A 20,966-nucleotide genomic window follows, 5' to 3' on the forward strand; every position below is an offset into this window, starting at 1 on the left:
CACTTTTTTGTTTACTACATGATTGGGGTGGCAGGTAGCCTAGTGGTTAGAGCGTTGGGCCAGTAACCGAAAGGTTGCTGGATCGAATCCCAGAGCTGAACAAGGCAGTTAACCCACTTTTCCCCTGTAGACTGTCATTGTAAATAAGAATTTGTTCTTAACTGACTTGCCTAGTTAAATAAAATACAAAAATAAAAATGTCATAGTTATTTATTAGTTTTGATGTCTTCACTATTATTCTACTATTATTCTACAATGTAGAAAATAGTCCAATTAAAGAAACCCTGGAATGAGTAGTTGTGTCAACTTTTGACTGTATATATTAGTAGCATTTCTGTAATGATGTTTTGTGACATTTTTTTGTTCTCCTTTCAGAGATGCTATGCTACTGAATGTTCTAGCCACCCAGAAGATGGTGGCTCTTGCCCACAAAATGAAGCACTTGGAGGTGTTCCTCCACGTGTCCACAGCCTACGCCAACTGTGACCGGACACTCATTGAGGAAGTGGTTTACCCACCTCCTGTTGACTACAAGAAGCTCATCGACAGCCTAGAGTGAGTAAAGTTCTTTGCCGATTTGTTAGAAATGGAAGCCAAGAGATTATAGTAATCTACAGCTTGGCATGTTTGACTGAGATAGATAAGTAGATTATTTGCATCCTGTGGATTAGTTTGTAGTGGCTAATGCATAAGCTTGGTAGCTATCCCTTGAGGGTCTCTCAATATCTCACTGCATGGACTGAAACTGCCAAACGGGGACAGTCTCTGATTTAAACTTCATGGAGTTTGGTTACTGATTGAGTGGCACTCACTCATTTGTAGTAGGGCAATTTGAACTGTTAAAAGGACATTTGCTTTACTCTAAATGTTATGTGGGGCCTCTGACTGCTCTTGCAGGGGTTGCAACAGGACACACATGCACAACATGGTCACCAGTTGTGTGAAAGTCAGTGTTCTGTTCATGTAGGAATGTTTCCATCCCTAAGTATTACAGTAGGCATTTGCTCATTTCTTCAGAGACATACATGTATGTGTGTGGGGAAAGGGAATTTCAGAGACTTATTTGGTTTGTGGTCTTGGGAATATATACACTGCTCAAAAAAATAAAGGGTACACTTAAACAACACAATGTAACTCCAAGTCAATCACACTTCTGTGAAATCAAACTGTCCACTTAGGAAGCCACACTGATTGACAATACATTTCACATGCTGTTGTGCAAATGGAATAGAGAACAAGTGGAAATTATAGGCAATTAGCAAGACACCCCCAATAAAGGAGTGGTTCTAGAGGTGGTGACCACAGACCGACCACTTCTCAGTTCCTATGAACTGACTGATGTTTTGGTCACTTTTGAATGCTGGCGGTGCTTTCACTCTAGTGGTAGCATGAGACGGAGTCTACAACCCACACAGGTAGTGCAGCTCATCCAGGATGGCACATCAATGCGAGCTGTGGCAAGAAGGTTTGCTCTGTCTGTCAGCGTAGTGTCCAGAGCATGGAGGCACTACCAGGAGATAGGCCAGTACATCAGGAGACGTGGAGGAGGCCGTAGGAGGGCAACAACCCAGCAGCAGGACCGCTACCTCCGCCTTTGTGCAAGGAGGAGCAGGAGGAGCACTGCCAGAGCCCTGCAAAATGACATCCAGCAGGCCACAAATGTGCATGTGTCTGCTCAAACGGTCAGAAACAGACTCCATGAGGGTGGTATGAGGGCCCGACATCCACAGGTGGGGGTTGTGCTTACAGCTCAACACCGTGCAGGTCGTTTGGCATTTGCCAGAGAACACCAAGATTGGCAAATTTGCCACTGGCGCCCTGTGCTCTTCACAGATGAAAGCAGGTTCACACTGAGCACACGTGACAGAGTCTGGAGATGCCGTGGAGAACGTTCTGCTGCCTGCAACATCCTCCAGCATGACCGGTTTGGCTGTGGGTCAGTCATGGTGTGGGGTGGCATTTCTTTGAGGGGCCGCACAGCCCTCCATGTGCTCGCCAGAGGTAGCCTGACTGCCATTAGGTACCGAGATGAGATCCTCAGACCCCTTGTGAGACCATATGCTGGTGCGGTTGGCCCTGGGTTCCTCCTAATGCAAGACAATGCTAGACCTCATGTGGCTGGAGTGTGTCAGCAGTTCCTGCAAGAGGAAGGTATTGATGCTATGGACTGGCCTGCCCGTTCCCCAGACCTGAATCCAATTGAGCACATCTGGGACATCATGTCTCGCTCCATCCACCAACCTCCGCCTTTGTGCAAGGAACCTCCGCCGTTGCACCACAGACTGTCCAGGACTTGGCGGATGCTTTAGTCCAGGTCTGAGAGGAGATCCCTCAGGGGACCATCCGCCACCTCATCAGGAGCATGCCCAGGCGTTGTAGGGATGTCATACAGGCACGTGGAGGCCACACACACTACTGAGCCTCATTTTGGCTTGTTTTATGGACATTACAGTTGGATCAGCCTGTAGTGTGGTTTTCCACTTTAATTTTGAGTGTGACTCCAAATCCAGACCTCCATGGGTTGATACATTTGATTTCCATTGATCATTTTTGTGTGATTTTGTTGTCAGCACATTCAACTATGTAAAGAAAAAAGTATTTAATAAGAATATTTCATTAATTCAGATCTAGGATGTGTTATTTTAGTGTTCCCTTTATTTTTTTGAGCAGTGTATTTTGTATTTGAGCAATATGGCAGAAAATTGACCTTTTTATTGTGGCTCTGTCTTCAATGTGTTTTCATGTTTGTTAGATGGATGGATGAGAAGCTGGTTTCGGCGATGACCCCAGGGCTGATAGGAAAAAGGCCCAACACGTACACCTACACCAAGGCCATAGCTGAGTACCTGGTCCAGCAGGAGTGTGGAAACCTCAACGTGGCTATAATCAGGCCTTCTATCGTAGGGGCCAGTTGGAAAGAGCCGTTCCCAGTGAGTCATCCCATGTAGTGAGCCGGCTGTCTTCTAAGCTGTAGCTATACTGTAGCTGACCATGGTCAATTCTGTATACTGTTCATAACATGTTTTTTCACTCTTAGGGCTGGATTGATAATTTCAATGGACCTAGTGGAATATTCATTGCAGTAAGTACCTTAAAAATATGTTCTCAATATTTTTTTTATTTAACCGAGTAGGCTAGTTGAGAACAAGTTCTCATTTACAACTGCGACCTGGCCAAGATAAAGCAAAGCAGTTCGACACATACAACAACACAGAGTTACACATGGAATAAACAAACATACAGTCAATAATACAGTAGAAAAAGTCTATATACAGTGCATGCAAATGAGGTAGGATAAGGGAGGTAAAGGCAATAAATAGGCCATAGTGGCGAAGTAATTACAATATAGCAATTAAAGACTGGAATGGTAGATGTGCAGAAGATGAATGTGCAAGTAGAGATACTGGTGTGCAATATGTAAAACGCTCAGATCGCAATAATGCGATCATGACCATTTCAAAGGTGTGGCTGCTGATTTATAACCTGAGAAACCACATTCCCATCGCCTGGTAATGAACCTAGCACTTCTCTGCCCTGTATAGGCAGGAAAGGGGATCCTGCGCACCATGAGAGCGTCCAACAACGCGGTGGCTGACCTGGTGCCTGTGGACGCGGTCATCAATACCACACTGGCTGCTGCCTGGTACTCAGGCTCCCAGAGACACACCAGGTCAGTCTCACACACACTGCAGCTGCCTGGTACTCAGGCTCCCAGAGACACACCAGGTCAGTCTCACACACACTGGCTTCTGCCTGGTACTCAAGCTCCTAGAGACACACCAGGTCAGTCTCACACACACTGGCTGCTGACTGGTACTCAGGCTCCCAGAGACACACCAGGTCAGTCTCACACACACTGGCTGCTGCCTGGTACTCAAGCTCCCAGAGACACACCAGGTCAGTCTCACACACACTGGCTGCTGCCTGGTACTCAGGCTCCCAGAGACACACCAGGTCAGTCTCTCACACACTGCAGCTGCCTGGTACTCAGGCTCCCAGAGACGCACCAGGTCAGTCTCTCACACACTGGCTGCTGCCTGGTACTCAGGCTCCCAGAGACACACCAGGTCAGTCTCTCACACACTGCAGCTGCCTGGTACTCAGGCTCCCAGAGACACACCAGGTCAGTCTCTCACACACTGGCTGCTGCCTGGTACTCAGGCTCCCAGAGACACACCAGGTCAGTCTCTCACACACTGCAGCTGCCTGGTACTCAGGCTCCCAGAGACACACCAGGTCAGTCTCTCACACACTGCAGCTGCCTGGTACTCAGGCTCCCAAAGACACACCAGGTCAGTCTCTCACACATTGGCTGCTGCCTGGTACTCAGGCTCCCAGAGACACACCAGGTCAGTCTCTCACACATTGGCTGCTGCCTGGTACTCAGGCTCCCAGAGACACACCAGGTCAGTCTCTCACACACTGCAGCTGCCTGGTACTCAGGCTCCCAAAGACACACCAGGTCAGTCTCTCACACATTGGCTGCTGCCTGGTACTCAGGCTCCCAGAGACACACCAGGTCAGTCTCTCACACATTGGCTGCTGCCTGGTACTCAGGCTCCCAGAGACACACCAGGTCAGTCTCTCACACACTGCAGCTGCCTGGTACTCAGGCTCCCAAAGACACACCAGGTCAGTCTCTCACACATTGGCTGCTGCCTGGTACTCAGGCTCCCAGAGACACAGCAGGTCAGTCTCACACACACTGCAGCTGTCATCTGTAGAGCTAAATGAATGTGATTGTGAAATGCAAATATTATTTCAGGTTTCTATGGCAGGCATTCTATTTTGTTCCCCTTTATCCCCGCAGGCCTAAGAGCATATTGGTGTACAATTGCACAACTGGCAGCATCAACCCGTTCCACTGGGGTGAAGTTGGTATGAAACGTTGCTCATATCTTATCCAAATACACTCTGACTTGTTTTCGGATGCTCCAACAAAGCAGAATGATAAATAATGATTATCAGTCATACTCTTCTCTGTTGTGAATGTGAGAAGGTTTTGGTTTTCTTATACCCTCATTGGAGTGTTAGTCACCTCCCTGTAAATGACCTCTCCTGGATTTGTGTCCAGTGTCCAGTTTAGTCATTTAGCACACACTCTTATCCAGAGCAACTTACAGTAGTAGTGAGTGCATACATTTTCATACTTTCTTATGCTGGTCCCACATAGTAATCGAACCCACAACCCTGGTGTTTCAAGCGCCATGTTCTACCAACTGAGCCACATGGGATCCTGTGTACATAGTCTCTGAATGCTAGCCATCTGAGAAATATCAACATTGTGGCAGGCTTAAAGGTGATAGGTAAACTATATAACATGACTGGTATTCTTGAATAAAAATGAAAAACTGTTCCAGTCTAGGTACAATATTTGTTTTGTGCATTAAAGATGGATGACATTTTCATAGTGGCAGTTGTATAGTTCCCTTTAAGCTGTTAACCTGTTGGGTTTGTTGTAGTAAATGTCAATATATTTGTTACTCATTTGCCATAGATTTTTTGTGCTTTTAAAATATTTCAGGTGAAATCTCTTTGTTGTTAACATTGCATTTCTGCATTCAATAGGCTTACTTTGAAGTCCTATATTTGCTCCGTTGTTTTGTAATACCCCTAGTCTCCTTCAATAACTTGTACGGTTAAAAATAATAATTGTTAAAAGCACTTCAAAGGTATTTTGTCTAAACCAAACATCTGTTGCCGTTTGTCGTACGCTTGCTGCTTAACTCTTTCTTTCCACTTTGGTAGAAATTAGTGGTTCTGCCAACATTACCCCTGTTGAACCCCCTACCTTTTGTCTCTTAGAGTACCATGTTATATCCACTTTCAAGAGGAACCCCCTCGAGCAGGCCTTCAGACGGCCCAATGTAAATCTCACAACCAATCACCTTATCAATCAGTACTGGATCGCTGTAAGCCACAAGGCACCAGCCTTCCTTTATGATCTCTGCCTCAGGATGACGGGAAGAGAGCCCAGGTAAATGACACCCCGCTCGGTCACACTCCATCTCCCTCTGCATTCTCGCTCAGTGTAGCCCAATGTACTGAACCTGTTCCAGCGATGTCATGCTTCTGTCCAATGTCTTGGGGGTGTGTAAGGGTGCATAAGCCATCCATATACCTTTTTTAGGGCTGGGTTCTGCACTCTTAGCCCTCTGTGTTACCTCAATGTGTCCTGGCATTGAATTTCCTTCCTCCTGTGATGTCGTATTCTCTCTGCAGAGTACTGTATAAACATGACCTTCAAGACCAACCCCTTAGAGCAGGCTTTCAGGTGCCCAAATGTTAACCTGCGGTCTAACCTCTTAACCAATCAGTACTGGACCACAGTGAGTCACACTCTTCCCGCCCTGTTGTATGACGGGTAGCTCAGGGCCACGGGTCTGAATCCCCAGTAAGGTCTACTACAGTGCCCTCTCAACCCCTCTCTCCCCTCCACCACTGGGTGCTGGTCGTGGGGCAGAAGCAACACCCGAACGTTTGCTCAACTTTGTCATCGGACTTGGCTGGCTGCTGACAGGCTACCGTGTCATCATGACAAGCATGGGTTCCTGTCTAAAGCATACATCAGGAATGTTTTATTTTTGTCATTTATTTTTGTTTTTGTTTTTATTTGACCCTTTTTGCCTGGTACTGCATTTGTGATTTTTCAATTCAGTTGAACCATATGGCTCTGCTCAGATGTGGAGTTTATCCAGTCGCTTTTGCTTTGTGGAATTAACCCCCCACCCCTTTTGTTGTGACCTTTTTGTTTTTCTGAGCCGTGCCATTAAGTCTTCTGAAGTAACCTGGGAGTGATCTGCTCATCCTCCTCCACTCTCCAAGCTTATCTCTACATTTGAGAGGCACCAGGGAACTAGTTTTGATTAATACCAGGTACCAAACACCTGTCCTTTATTCATTGGCCCATCAACCCTTCTATTCTTGGTAGCCCTATTCCTGGGCTTAATGAAGCACATTGTGGGACAAATGTAATGCGCTGGCAGTAATGTACGATCTCACAAGCCAATGGAAACACTGTCAATTTATCAGTGAGTCATTGGATAGACTTACTCACAATCCCCACCTATTGTTTCATTTAGCGCCAAGGCCATGGTTCAGTCTAACCAAGTGTTTGGTACCTGACGCTTACAGTATTGATCCCCACCAGTTGATCGTACCAGAAACATTTCAGCAATGATAAACATTTGGTAACACTTCTCAATTAGAAATTTATTTGACAATTTGTCTGTCTGAAATTAATTTGGTTTAGTATACTACACATTCTAAGGGTGGTGATACCTTACTGGAAAAGGTAATGCGTGAAAGTTTTACTTTTTAAATGGTTCACCATGTATGTTGTCACCTTCCTCTTTGTTCACAATGTATCATGGAGGAGCTCTGACTACAAGCATGTTGGCTTTTGATGCAATTTGGCATGGCCATGAATCCTCTGAAGCAAGTTTGTTCATGGAACTTCAAACTTCAATTAGTAGATGCTTTCTTAATGACGACAATGTAATTCGTGCAATCAAGTTAAGCTTCTGTCAGTCAGACATGCTCAGATACCTTCCAGGACTGGACAAGCCCTCCATTCTTACTGTTCTGTGTTTAACATGTATCAAGCCAATAATACTCATCCCAATTGAGACTGGTAGGCATTAGTTGAAATGTGCCTATAATACTAGTATGCTTAGACTCTTATCAGTAATATATTATAGATTGTGCTGGATTCATGCCGTTCTTTATTTAAAGATGCACTATGCAGAAATCGCTCCGCCATTACCTGGTTGCTAACAATAGTTTGCCTTATTTCAGTTTGTAACAAAACAAGCAAGTATAGTGTAGAGAATCATTGTACCATTTAAACCACTGTGAAAAATATTGTATTTTCAGCTGTTTGAAGCTGGTGTACAAAACCGAAAGTAAGGTGCAAAAATTAAACTTAAGCATAGAAATAGTGCACATAAAACAGAACTAAAGCTTCTTAGACTTGCTTTCAATGAAAATGACGGCTCTATAACCCAAATTTCTATGTGAATTTACCCAAAAAGATGCATATTGCAGCTTTAAAGCTGTGAAAATGTTCAGGGGTCAGATGTTTGAAGATCTGAAGCAATGACATACCCTTCAGTTTTATTCTGTTATCGATTTGTACAAATTGGCTCAAGGTCACCTTTTACACCTTCCTTGTACAAAAAGATCAATAAGTCATTTTCATCCCTTGTTCCATTTCGGACATTGTCTGCTTAACAGTTAGATGGAGTTAGTATCAATTTCAGTCAAGGGGAGGATTTAGTATTTTTTAAATAATAATCTTGTCCAGGGGAGTGTCATGTAAGTTATGAAATTTCAATATTTCTCAATGTTTTAGAATTGGTAGTTTGAGGCTATATCGATGTGTTCCCGATGCCGATCTCTGATTCTCCACTGGGTGCGCAATTTCATTTGCGCCAATAGGCTATTTAGTGTTGCCTCAATCAACTGATCCATAGCCTATAGGTTATGAAATGCATGCTCGGAGAAGCACAGAGCAAAGTTATATTTCTAAGATGGCTGCTGGGAAGGTGTAAATAAAACCAGACTGTATTACGCACTGCAATGGATATTCCAACCCTGAGCCCCAGTCTGCTCTGCTCTTGCTGATCAAAAACCTTTTTGTGTACTGCTTAACCAATGGCTGTGCTGTGTAGGGCTACGGTGGCAGTTCAGGAGGAGAGTCAAAAGTTACTTCCGAAAATCATTTATGATTAGGCCTATGTTCTACTCAGTTTGTGAAGGAGAGCACGAAGATGAGAAGGGAGACCGGAGGTCAAATTTGATCGTTTTACATCAAATCAATTATAGTAGCAAGCTATGTTTATTGCCCATATATGTATTTATAAAGAGTTACTGAACTCGTAATAAGACAGATTCAGGTAACTTACATTTTTGGTGCTGAAACTTGAAGTCGATGTTTTATGCTATAAACCAGCTTTAAAATACATAGGAAAGATGTGACCCTCTGCATACAGGGATATCATTGTTTCCTTTGACGTTCAGAGGCTGACTTTGCTTGGGAAGTAGTCTAATTCTGTCACTATCAATTGATTAAGCTATTCACTTTCTATACAATAGAAAATGTTTAAAACCAGACAGCTTTTAGGGAAACACTTGTGACCTCTCGTTGGGTTAAGCCATGGAAGAACAGCAGTTAAAGCTTACATTTCTTTTGCGTCGGTAGACATATCCTGTCTGGGGAGGCAAGGTAGGCCTAACTTTCGAAAGTACCACGCTCAGATTCCTAATGACGTCTCGATTTTAATTATTTGCAAACGGGGACAGTTTCTTTGCAAACAAGACACTGATATGGCAGTGTATAAATATGATAACGTGAACACAGGCCTTTTTCTGTCCATTCTTAGCATGTAACTTCAGTCATTTGTGTGCTATTTAAAATATTCTGATATGTAGAATTACATAGAATTGCATGTAATGTTTATAAAACACAAGTATGATGATAGATTCATGCAATGCTTTTACTATAAAGGAGATATTTCCACCCTTACTCTTGGTCAAATATATTTTACTGAAGGGAGAGCCATCCATTTTCATTTGAGGGGTTTGATTTTATAAATAGTTATAAATAACGTTTACTCCCTTAGCAAAGAGCAATTTCTCAAGCAAGAATTTAGCTAGAACTGCTTGGGGGTGGTCAGAGTGGGGAGGAGAAAACTAGCTGTTATTGCAGAGAGGTTTGGAACTCTTTCTTATTGGTCTATTAACTCATTTACATCACCAGGCAGGCCAAAACTCCATCCCACCAGAACAAGCAGACATTTCAGGCGCTCTTTACATAAATGCTTCTACACAAACTGGGCGTTATCATAATTTTTTACATTTCACAGTATTATTCCAATCTCATACAATGCCTTCAGAAATGATTCACATCCCTTTACTTTTTCCACATTTTGTTGGTACAGCCTAAATTAAAAATGTATTACATTAAATTTTTTACAAATAACTGAAATGTCAATAAGTATTCAACCCCTTAATGGCAAGCCTAAATAAGCTCTGGAGTAATAATTTGCTTAAGTTGCATGGACTCAATAATAGTGGATAACATTACATTTTTTATGATTACCTTACATTACTCTGTACCCCACACACACAATTATCCTCAGTCGAGTAGTGCGTTTGAAACACAGATTCAACCACAAAGAACAGGGAGGTTTTCCAATGCCTGGATAAGAAGGGCACCTATTGGTAGATGGATAAAAAATTTAACAAATCAAATAAAAGCAGACACTGAATACCCCTTTGAGCAGAGTGATGTTATTAATTGTGCTTTTGATGGTGTATCAACACTCCCAGTCACTACAAAGATACAGGCATCCTTAACTCAGTTGCCGGAGAAAAAGGAAACTGCACACAGGCCCATGGTGACTTTAAAAACAAAAACATGCATGCTGTTTGCAATAAGGCACTAAAGTAATAATGAAAACTTTTTGTCCTGAATTATGTTTGGGGCAAACACAACACATCACTGAGTGCCACTCTTCCAATTTCATAGCATGGTGGTGACTGCATCATGTTATGGGTATGCTCATTCATAGCATGGTGGTGACTGCATCATGTTATGGGTATGCTCATCATCGGCAAGGACTAGGGAGATTTTGGGGGGGATAAAAATAAACTGAATAGAGCTAAGCACAGGCAAAATCCTATAGAAAAACCTGCTTGTCTGCTTTCCAACAGACACTGGGAGACACATTCTCCTTTCAGCAGGACAATAACGTAAAATATAAAATAGGCTAAATATACAATGGAGTTGCTTCCCAAGATGACATTGAATGTTCCTGAGTGTCCTAGTTAAGAGTTTTGACTTAAATCGGCTTAAAGATCTAGGGCAAGACCTGAAAATGGCTGTCTAGCAAAATACCATTTAAATCCATTTGAATCCCAATTTGTAACATAACAAAATGTGGAAAAAGTAAAGGGGTACTTTGTGTCCAGTTTCAGTCAAAATGTTGGAGACACCTACTCATTCAGAGGTTTTTCTTTCTTTTTACAATGTTCTACATTGTAGAATAATAGTGAAGACATCTAAACTATGAAATACCACATGGAATCATGTTGTAACCAACCGTTTTGAAGGAGTTCCCACATATGCTGAGCACTTGTTGGCTGCTTTTCCTTTACTCTGCGAACCAACTCATCCCAAACCATCTCAATTGGGTTGAGGACGGGTGATTGTGGAGGGCAGGTCATCCGATGCAGCACTCCATCACTCTCTTTCTTGGTCAAATAGCCCTTACACAGCCTGAAGGTATGTGTATGATAGTCCCCACTAAGCACAAACCAGATGGGACGGTGTATCGCTGCAGAATGCTGTTGTGGCCATGCTGGTTAAATGTGCCTTGAATTCTAAATAAATCACCGACAGTATAACCAGCAAAGCACCCCCACACCATCACACCACCTCCTCCATGCTTCACGGTGGGAACCACACATGCGGAGATCATCCGTTCACCTACTCAGCGTCTCACAAAGGACAGATTTCCACCGGTCTAATGTCCATTGCTCGTGTTTCTTTGCCCAAGCAAGGCTCTTCTTATTATTGGTGTCCTTTAGTAGTGGTTTCTTTGAAGCAATTCGACCATGAAGGCCTGATTCACGCGGTCTCCTCTGAACAGTTGATGTTGTGATGTGTCTGTTACTTGAAATCTATGACACATTTATTTGAGCTGCAATTTCTGAGGCTGGTAACTCTAATGAACTTTTCCTCTGCAGCAGAGGTAACTCTGGGTCTTCCTTTCCTGTGGCGGTCCTCATGAGCCAGTTTCATCATAGGTCTTGATGGCTTTTGTGACTGAACTTGAAGAAACTTTCAAAGTTATTGAAATCTTCTGGATTGATTGACCATGTCTTAAAGTAATAATGGACTGTCATTTCTCTTTGCTTATTTGAGCTGTTCTTTCCATAAAATGGACTTGGTCTTTTACCAAATAGGGCTATCTTCTGTATACCCCCGCACCTTGTCACAACACAACTGATTGGCTCAAACGCATTAAGAAGGAAAGAAATTCCACAAATGAACTTTCAACAAGGCACACCTGTTAATTGAAATGCATTCCAAGTGACTACCTCATGAAGCAGGTTGAGAGAATGCCAAGAGTGTGCAAAGCTGTCATCAAGGCAAAGGGTGGCCACTTTGAAGAATCTAAAATAGATTTGTTTAACACTTTTTTGGTTATTACATGATTCCATATGTGTTATTTCATAGTTTTGATGTCTTCACTATTATTCTACAATGTATAAAATAGTAAAAATAAAGAAAAACCCCTGAATTTGTAGGTGTGTCCAAACTTTTGACTAGTACTGTGTATATAAAACAAATGAAAACCACTCTTGAAAAGATGGCTCAGTGCCAGCTGTGCCTACCTAATACCTGCCTCTTCCCTGTTACCACGGCAGGATGATGAAGACCATTACGAGGCTGCACAGGGCCATGATGGTGCTGGAGTACTTCACGAGCCATTCGTGGGTGTGGAAAAATGACAACGTCACCATGCTCATGAACCAGATGGGTGCTGATGACAAGAGGGTATGCTTTATGCCCACCCACCAGTCACACACTTGTAGGACCCACATATACACACACTTCTAGGACACACACACTTCTAGGACACACACATACTTGTGTAGGACACACACGCTGGTAGAGTGGCAGACAGACGAATGGAGTATGTTTGTTTGAGATTGTAGCCGAAGCACAATTGAATTATTCAGCTTGGTTTTGAATGGAGTAATTGTGTTGGAATTTCGAGGCCTGGCTGAAATGCACAGTGAATATACGTTGGTCCAGAAACCTAGTGATAATGTTTCATATTGTACTTTTGTAGACATTTTTCCTCTATTACATAGTTGCTCAATGCCTATCCTTACAATATGAAATACTCTTGATGTTTTTTTTGGTCCAGACATTCAACTTTGACGTGCGACAGCTGAACTGGGCAGAGTACATGGAGAACTACTGCATGGGGACTAAGAAGTATGTCCTGAACGAGGCTGAGTCCGGCCTGCCAGCAGCACGCAAACACCTCAACAAGTAAGAGAAATGTCTCTATCTACATGTCTCTATCTATCTAACTTGACAATAACACATTTTTTATATGCTAGGGGAGGTCCTCGGAACTAAACTTACCACAGGTCCTTTCAAATGAACGATAAACAGAATTAAACCGTGCCAATGTTTATTAACACAACCAACAATACATAGAAATCATAACCCCAGATACACCTTGGCTAGGACTAGGGCTTAGAGGACACATACAATGAATTAGTAGCAGGGCAATAAATAATACTAAGTATCTAAGACTCAAGCCTTGCATGTAAAACACCTCTAGGAGAATCTCATGCAAACTTTAGATCATGTACACTGAGGCCAGTTCATTAGGTACACCACCCCATTCATCATTTATTTTCGCTCTTACAGACATGAGTCACGTGGCCATGGCTTGCTATATAAAGCAGGCATCGAGGCATTCAGTTACTGTTTGATTGAATGTTAGGGTGGGCAAAACGAGTGACCTAAGCAACTTTGAGCGTGGTATGATCATCTGTGCCAGGTGCGCCAGTTCCGGTATCTCAAACTACCAGCCTCCTGGGCTTTTCACGCACGACAGTGTCTAGGGTTTACCGAGAATGGTGCGACAAACAAAAAATAGTACTCCTGGCAGGTAGCAAGCTAGCTACAGTTACCCATAGCTGGCTAGCTAGTTTTATAGTTTGGTTATTTATTCCCAAAAATATGTTTAACGCTATCTACATTTTTATAAACTCCTCACAACGAGACTAAGCCAATTTGCCAACGCTAAAATCAATGTCATCTATAGCGTCATACTTTTGTCTGACATGCCAAAAAATGCAGCCATGTTGATTCAATTTGACACTTCGCATCTACTGGAGTATGACACGTGACTACAGTTTGCGTTGAATTGTGGGTCATATTAACCCCACAAGTGATAAAAGTTCTTCACTTGCTCCCTCGTGCCAAAATCGAGGGGCCAAGGGGGCAATGTTAGTGAATTGGATGTCCACTTAAGATGGCAATCAAACTGCATCCGGTTTCGACTGGGATATCTCAGAGAAAGTGGCTAGCGCGAGGGCTGAGGGGGGTAAAAATAATGTTTTGTCTGCAACCCAATCGAGTAACGTTTCCACTCCCCAAAGAATTCAGGCTGTTCTGGAGGCAAAGGGGGGTCCAACCCGGTACTAGATGGGTGTACCTAATAAATTGACCACTAAGTGTATATTCACACACGTTGTAAGATGGCACACTCATGGTTAAACATGCTTTGTAAGATGGCTCACTCAAGATGAAACACGCTTTGAAAGATGGAAACACATTTGATAATTAGCATGCAAAAGCACACGTGAATTCATAAGACTTGCCGGTGTTCTCTAATCAAAATAGTCCTTCCAAAAGACAGCCAGCCCTGGAGGAAGTGGGGAAGTGGTGACAAAATAGCCCCTCCAAAAGACAGCCAGCCCTGGAGGAAGTGGGGAAGTGGTGACAAAATAGCCCCTCCAAAAGACAGCCAGCCCTGGAGGAAGTGGGGAAGTGGTGACAAAATAGCCCCTCCAAAAGACAGCCAGCCCTGGAGGAAGTGGGGAAGTGGTGACAAAATAGCCCCTCCAAAAGACAGCCAGCCCTGGAGGAAGTGGGGAAATGGTGACAAAATAGCCCCTCCAAAAGACAGCCAGCCCTGGAGGAAGTGGGGAAGTGGTGACAAAATAGCCCCTCCAAAAGACAGCCAGCCCTGGAGGAAGTGGGGAAGTGGTGACAAAATAGCCCCTCCAAAAGACAGCCAGCCCTGGAGGAAGTGGGGAAGTGGTGACAAAATAGCCCCTCCAAAAGACAGCCAGCCCTGGAGGAAGTGGGGAAGTGGTGACAAAATAGCCCCTCCAAAAGACAGCCAGCCCTGGAGGAAGTGGGGAAGTGGTGACAAAATAAGACAAACATACAACGACTTTGTCCGCCGGCCAAGACAACCCCGAATCTCTTGCCTGAATACCAGCTCATTCGCTAAGGGCGTACTAGACCAACAAAAATAACATTCTACCTACTTTGCCTAAACATCAGATTTTCAGTCTGACTGAAGTCGCCCTAAAAAAGACACAATAGTCCCTCTACAAGCCAGAATGTTGAATACAATATTTACACTTATTTTACTGGTTGTACATGCTGTGAGTCCTTTTGGCGGAAAGAGATGAGATGGGGTATCCACAGGAAAGTGTTGTTTACCCAACTTTTTGCGGCTCCGGTAGGTTCTGTTGCTTGTATTTTTAATCTCTTAGCTCATTGCGCGTGATGCACAATATTTAAACAATAGCCAAATGTAACCAAACGTAGTCAACCGAAGCAAGTTTACTTGCAATCAGCTGAAAGTGTTTTCCGTTCTGTCTGTGGTTCGGTTAGGCTCAGCCATATTGTGCAAGTGTTTATCATATTGAAAATAAAAACCGGAAATATAAACCGATATACAGACCAAAGGCCAAAATCATTGGCTGTTGTTTACGTGAGTAAGCGGTAAAACATTCTGAGAGAAAGAAAGAAGTTTGCTTACCCAAACATTTGACAAACACAGCCAACTGGGTGAACAGGGATGTGCACCGTTCCCTGTGCCCCAGGGAAGAACGAAAGCTGCCTTGAGGAAGGTTCCGCGAAGGTATTTGACATTACTCACCTCATATCAGCCACTAGGTGCCACAATAAAAACTATCCTCTTATTAAAAATCTTGAATAATAATTCATTGTCATGCAATTTGAAATTGTATTTCAATTTCACAAATTTCTTTCAGTTTTTTGGGATCACCAGCAAATCCCAATGTTTCCCTGGTATCCTCTGCTTTAACATTCATCTTTGCTCACAATATTCAAAGGCTAAATGTCTATTACATGTGTTATCAGGAAAAGTTATATTTAAAGGGATACTTTGTCATCTCTCTGGGGAAGTAGATAAAGGGCTTCATTGCCAAAATCCCGAAGTATCCATTTAAATGTCCTATTCCTGCTAAATTGCTAGTTGATGTATTTGCTCATCTCCTGAGAATGCAGGTGAATGCATCTACATGCAAGCTACCAAGAACACTTCAATGTATTTCTTCATTTACCGCAAACTGATCTCCATGGCAACTAGGCTCTGGTCATAAAACAAAAGTTTGTCATCCTCTTGTATGTTTCAGGTTGAGGAACATCCGCTACACGTTCAACACGGTCCTGGTCGTGTTCATCTGGCGAGTGTTCATCGCTCGGTCCCAGATGGCCAGGAACATCTGGTACATTGTGGTCAGCCTCTGCTTTAAGTTCCTGTCCTATTTCCGAGCATCCAGCACCATGAAATACTGAGTCCACGTGGTGTACTCACCTTGACCCCATCCACTCTCCTCAATCCAGCAGCCCCAGTCCGCCTTCTCTCCCTCCTGCCCAGCCCCCCTTCAGATAGCTATGTATCCGACATTGCTCTGCAAATCCTATAATATTTTGAGTTACTTAAGTGTCTGACATACTATTAATCTACTGTATGTGAAATGTCCCCTTTTCTTTGCAGTGTGATCCCTGATGTGGGGGGTAGAACTGCATTTGACTAAGCATGAATCTAATCAGCCCCCTGGTCTTATGATGCTCACCTTGTACATTGATAGTCAGCCAAACAGAGTTAGTGATGCCTAGTTTGGTTGTCATGGAGATGGAGCATTGCTTTGCTGACAGCCCCCAGGGTGGTCAGGCGGTGGTTTTGATTAACAGTTTACATTTTCCTGCTTGAATAGGGGTAAAGGCACCCATATACTGTATGCTTGATGGTGGCAATGACTATTACACAATGACATGATCAAGCACAAGGTAGATGGTAATAGATAGGCTTTTTACAGTGCCTAACAGGTATGATTATCTTGCATCAGCTGACCTTGCAGAGCTATGTATTTTTTAATTGTTTTAAAACAATTTTCAAACCATTTCTGACTGGACTGTCCGCTTATGATTCTGGCCCAAATACCCCATAGCTCATGTAGCTCAGATCAGGCAACTGCTCAGAGGACTTGATTTTGGAGAGTTTGGGTAGGTAGTCCAAGGGCTCTTTACACTGCTTTCACTGATGACAGCTATCAGAAATTTGCATCTATGTCCATTTTAAAATAATGAGTAACTGTCTTTCCCCATGTTGGTCATTTATTTAACTGTCTGAAATGGGAGCGTTGTGTTCTGCTTATGCATCTCACATGTTTTGCCTGTTGTCGAGTTTGGGATATTCCATGCATGGGGAGAGGCCTCTTCTCTTCTGAACACCTTTACCTCTGTCTCATGCTATAATAACTTTCAAAGGTGGTCTTTATCCAATGTTTGCCTGGGTTGTTGGGCACTTGTAACATTTTTTACTTTTTTTACTTGTCCCTTTTCCATGTTGTCTTGTACATATTGTCTTAACATGTTGGACTTACTGTGCACTTTCCTGTGGTTGTATGCTGCATGACATTCATTCGGAATGTCCAGTTGTCATATAGTCACTTATACCTTCAGTTGAAGTTGGAAGTTTACATACACCTTAGCCAAATACATTTAAACTCATTTAATCCTAGTAAAAATTCCCTGTCTTTGGTCAGTTAGGATCACACCTTTGTTTTAAGAATGTGAAATGTCAGAATAATAGTAGAGAGGATTATTTATTTCAGCTTTTATTTCTTTCATCACATTCCCAGTGGGTCAGAAGTTTACATACACTCAATTAGTATTTGGTGGCATTGCCTTTAAATTGTTGAACTTGCGTCAAACATTTTGGATAGCCTTCCCCAAGCTTCCCACAATAAGTTGGGTGAATTTTGGCCCATTCCTCCTGACAGAGCTGGTGTAACTGAGTCAGGTTTGTCGGCCTCCTTGCTCGCACACGCTTTTTCAGTTCTGCATATACATTTTCTATAGGATTGAGGTCAGGGCTTTATGATGGCCACTCCAATACCTTGACTTTGTTGTCCTTAAGCCATTTTGCCACAACTTTGGAAGTATGCTTGGGGTCATTGTCCATTTGGAAGACCCATTTGCGACCAAGCTTTAACTTCTATTTTGTGAAGTGCACCAGTCCCTCCTGCAGCAGAGCACCCCCCCACAACATGATGCTGCCAACCCTGTGCTTCACGGTTGGGATGGTGTTCTTTGGCTTGCAAGCCTCCCCATTTTTCCTCCAAGCATAACGATGGTCATTATGGCCAAACAGTTCTATTTTTGTTTCATCGGACCAGAGGACATTTCTCCAAAAAGTACAATCTTTGTCCCCATGTGCAGTTGCAAACCGTAGTCTGGCTTTTTTATGGCGGTTTTGGAGCGGTGGCTTCTTCCTTGCTGAGCGGCCATTCCGGTTATGTCAATATAGGACTTGTTTTATTGTGGATATAGATACTTTTGTACCTGTTTCCTCCAGCATCTTCACAGGGTCGTTTGCTCCCAAGGATGAACCAGATTTGTGGAGGTCTACGATTTTTTGGGGGGCTGATTTCTTTAGTTTTTCCAATGATGTCAAGCAAAGAGTTTGAAGTTATGCCTTTAAATACATCCACAGGTACACCTCCAATTGATTCAAATGATGTCAATTAGCCTATCAGAAGCTTCTAAAAAGCCATTACATAATTTACTGGAATTTTGCAAGTTGTTTAAAGGCACAGTCAACTTAGTGTATGTAAACTTCTGACCCACTAGAATTGTGATACAGTGAATTATAAGTGAAATAATCTGTCTGTAAACAATTGTTGGAAAAATGACTTGTGTCATGCACAAGTAGATGTCCTAACCAACTTGCCAAAACTATAGTGTGTTAACAAGAAATGTGTGGCGTGGTTGAAAAACAAGTTTTAATGACTCCAACATAAGTGTATGTAAACTTCCATCTTCAACTCTATCATGGATGTTTGGCCAGATTTATAAAATAGTCCTTTGATCTGTGCTCACATGATCCATTGGGAATAAGATTAGTAAGTGATCCACTTTCTGGGAGGTTTGTGTGAATTGTGCCTGAACTTGTCTATGACAAAATATTAATGATTGTCATTAGTTACCACAGCCACAAAGTAATACGCCCTGTCTACAATTCTGCCTCTTAAAATAGGATTTTAAACCTAACCTTGAACACACTGCCAACCTTATGCCTAACCTTAAATGAAGACCAAAAAGCACATTTTTGTTTTGATAAACTTTTACGATATTGCCAATTTGGACTTTGTGGCTATACTATCTAGTTGAAACTTAAAAAGAGCACTCCGATCTATGTGTTCTAATCAGTTTGTGTACAACTCTAGGTAGACTTCAAGATCTGGCTTAAAAAGTATTTTTATGCTATTAAACAACAATTAATATTACATGGCCATTTATTTACTGAAGCGAAAAGCTTGAGGAAACCCATTCACCTGATACAACTTCAGGTGCTGGTTACCATTTTACTTTACATGTGGGATTTACTGCATCGTGTTTAAACTGTTTTATCAATTCTATTGTCAGTTCTTTTAAGTGTACCATTTTTCACAAAATGAAATAGTTAACACAGCCTGACTTTTTGCACAGCTTACTAAAAAAACACCTAAGATTCCTGAAAGTTAAGGGAATACTGTAGTTGCTTCTATTTTAATATGAATTAATAACTTGACAAGTCTGTTGTAATAACTGTTAAGTACCACATTTAGAAAGATCCTTGCTTTCACTTGCTTTTTTTAATCCAGTTTCTGTATTGGATTTGAAGATTTTAGTGTGTAATAGTGGGTTTTTTCTGGTATGTGGCTTGCTATGTAGTATTGTTAAACTTGTCTTGCAATGGAACTGCCAATTCCGAGTTTCTTAGGAACTTGTCTTGCCAGTGAAGTAAGGGAGTGGAGCAGACCCCTTCTACTACTTCCGTTTGTGTTGCTAGGGATTCATATTACTGGATCATTCTAATGCTCTTCTATTCGAAGAGCATTGCACATCGAACTTTTACATTCTTTATGGTTTTACAGCAGCATATTCCAATACCCGTCTGGACAGAAATGAGATTTCATGTAATATATTCCTCTTGCCTTTTGACTGCCTGCAAATGTTTTGTTGTCCTGCTTCCTCGTATAATTGTAGAATGTAGTCCCCTAGAAAGATCTGTACCCTATAACCAATTTGTTGTCTTTACCATGACCCTCAGTTAATGTTCCCGGGTATGCGCTCTGCATATTTCATTGACGGTGTAAAAGCTCTTTCCACAGTCAAGGTAAATGTTTAAAACAATCAATGGGTGCCTTTTTGTTTGTAAACCAAAAAGAAGGAATAAACTCTGTTAAATCATGTTTGCTGGAAGTTTTCTTCTTGAAATTCAATATTTTATGTTGTGCTGTTGAAAAATAACTCGCCATAGCTTTGGTCTTAAAAGGTTTTCCTTACTCCAGTGGTCACCCCTTTTGTAGAGAGGAGCTGGTAATACTGCTTTATCATTCCAGTAATACTACTACTACTACTGATGCTACTAATTTGGTGGGTGCTTATTTGTCCCATTTCAGAAGTGTGTATTTATGTGTGTGAATTGGAAATGTGTTTTTTGCATTTCCCATCTCCCCCTGAGACGCCCTCGGAGACTGGGGTCAATGCCAGGGTCTGCCATTATCAACGGCAATCGTGGAGCAATTCATTGTTCACACATTGTTCACCTTCAAGGTCCAGAGTTGAGGGATCTAGAATGTCATTGTATGCTGTAGAGTTAAGATTTCCCTTCACTGAAACTAAGGAGCCTAGCCCAAAACATGAAAAACAGCCACATACCATGATTCCTCCTCCACCAAACTTTACAGTTGGCACTATGCATTGGGGCAGGTAGCGTTTTACCTGGCATCAGCCAAACCCAGATTTGTCCGTCGGACTGCCAGATGGTGTAGCGTGGTGATTGACTCCAGAGAACGGTTTCCACTGCTCCAATGGCGGTGAGCTTTACACCACTCCAGCC

The 20,966-nt window shown here is 42.5% G+C and overlaps 1 protein-coding gene across 2 annotated transcripts in view; it reads left to right on the forward strand.

Moving 5' to 3' along the window:
• far1 (fatty acyl CoA reductase 1) overlaps positions 1–16,980 on the forward strand; it is a 40,529-nt gene extending 23,549 nt beyond the window's left edge. Inside the window, exons 4-12 of one of the 2 annotated variants that reach the window (XM_031801743.1) lie at positions 376–555; positions 2,753–2,930; positions 3,038–3,082; positions 3,543–3,670; positions 4,811–4,878; positions 5,806–5,977; positions 12,436–12,565; positions 12,942–13,069; positions 16,210–16,980. In XM_031801743.1, coding sequence (XP_031657603.1) covers positions 376–555; positions 2,753–2,930; positions 3,038–3,082; positions 3,543–3,670; positions 4,811–4,878; positions 5,806–5,977; positions 12,436–12,565; positions 12,942–13,069; positions 16,210–16,372 — 1,192 coding nt within the window. In that variant the 3' untranslated portion in view covers positions 16,373–16,980. The remainder of the gene's footprint in view (positions 1–375; positions 556–2,752; positions 2,931–3,037; positions 3,083–3,542; positions 3,671–4,810; positions 4,879–5,805; positions 5,978–12,435; positions 12,566–12,941; positions 13,070–16,209) is intronic. The other variant, XM_031801744.1, reaches the window with a different exon arrangement.
• Positions 16,981–20,966: the final 3,986 nt, after the last annotated feature.

Source organism: Oncorhynchus kisutch, linkage group LG22, assembly GCF_002021735.2.
Source record: "Oncorhynchus kisutch isolate 150728-3 linkage group LG22, Okis_V2, whole genome shotgun sequence".
Taxonomy (NCBI): Eukaryota; Metazoa; Chordata; class Actinopteri; order Salmoniformes; family Salmonidae; genus Oncorhynchus; species Oncorhynchus kisutch.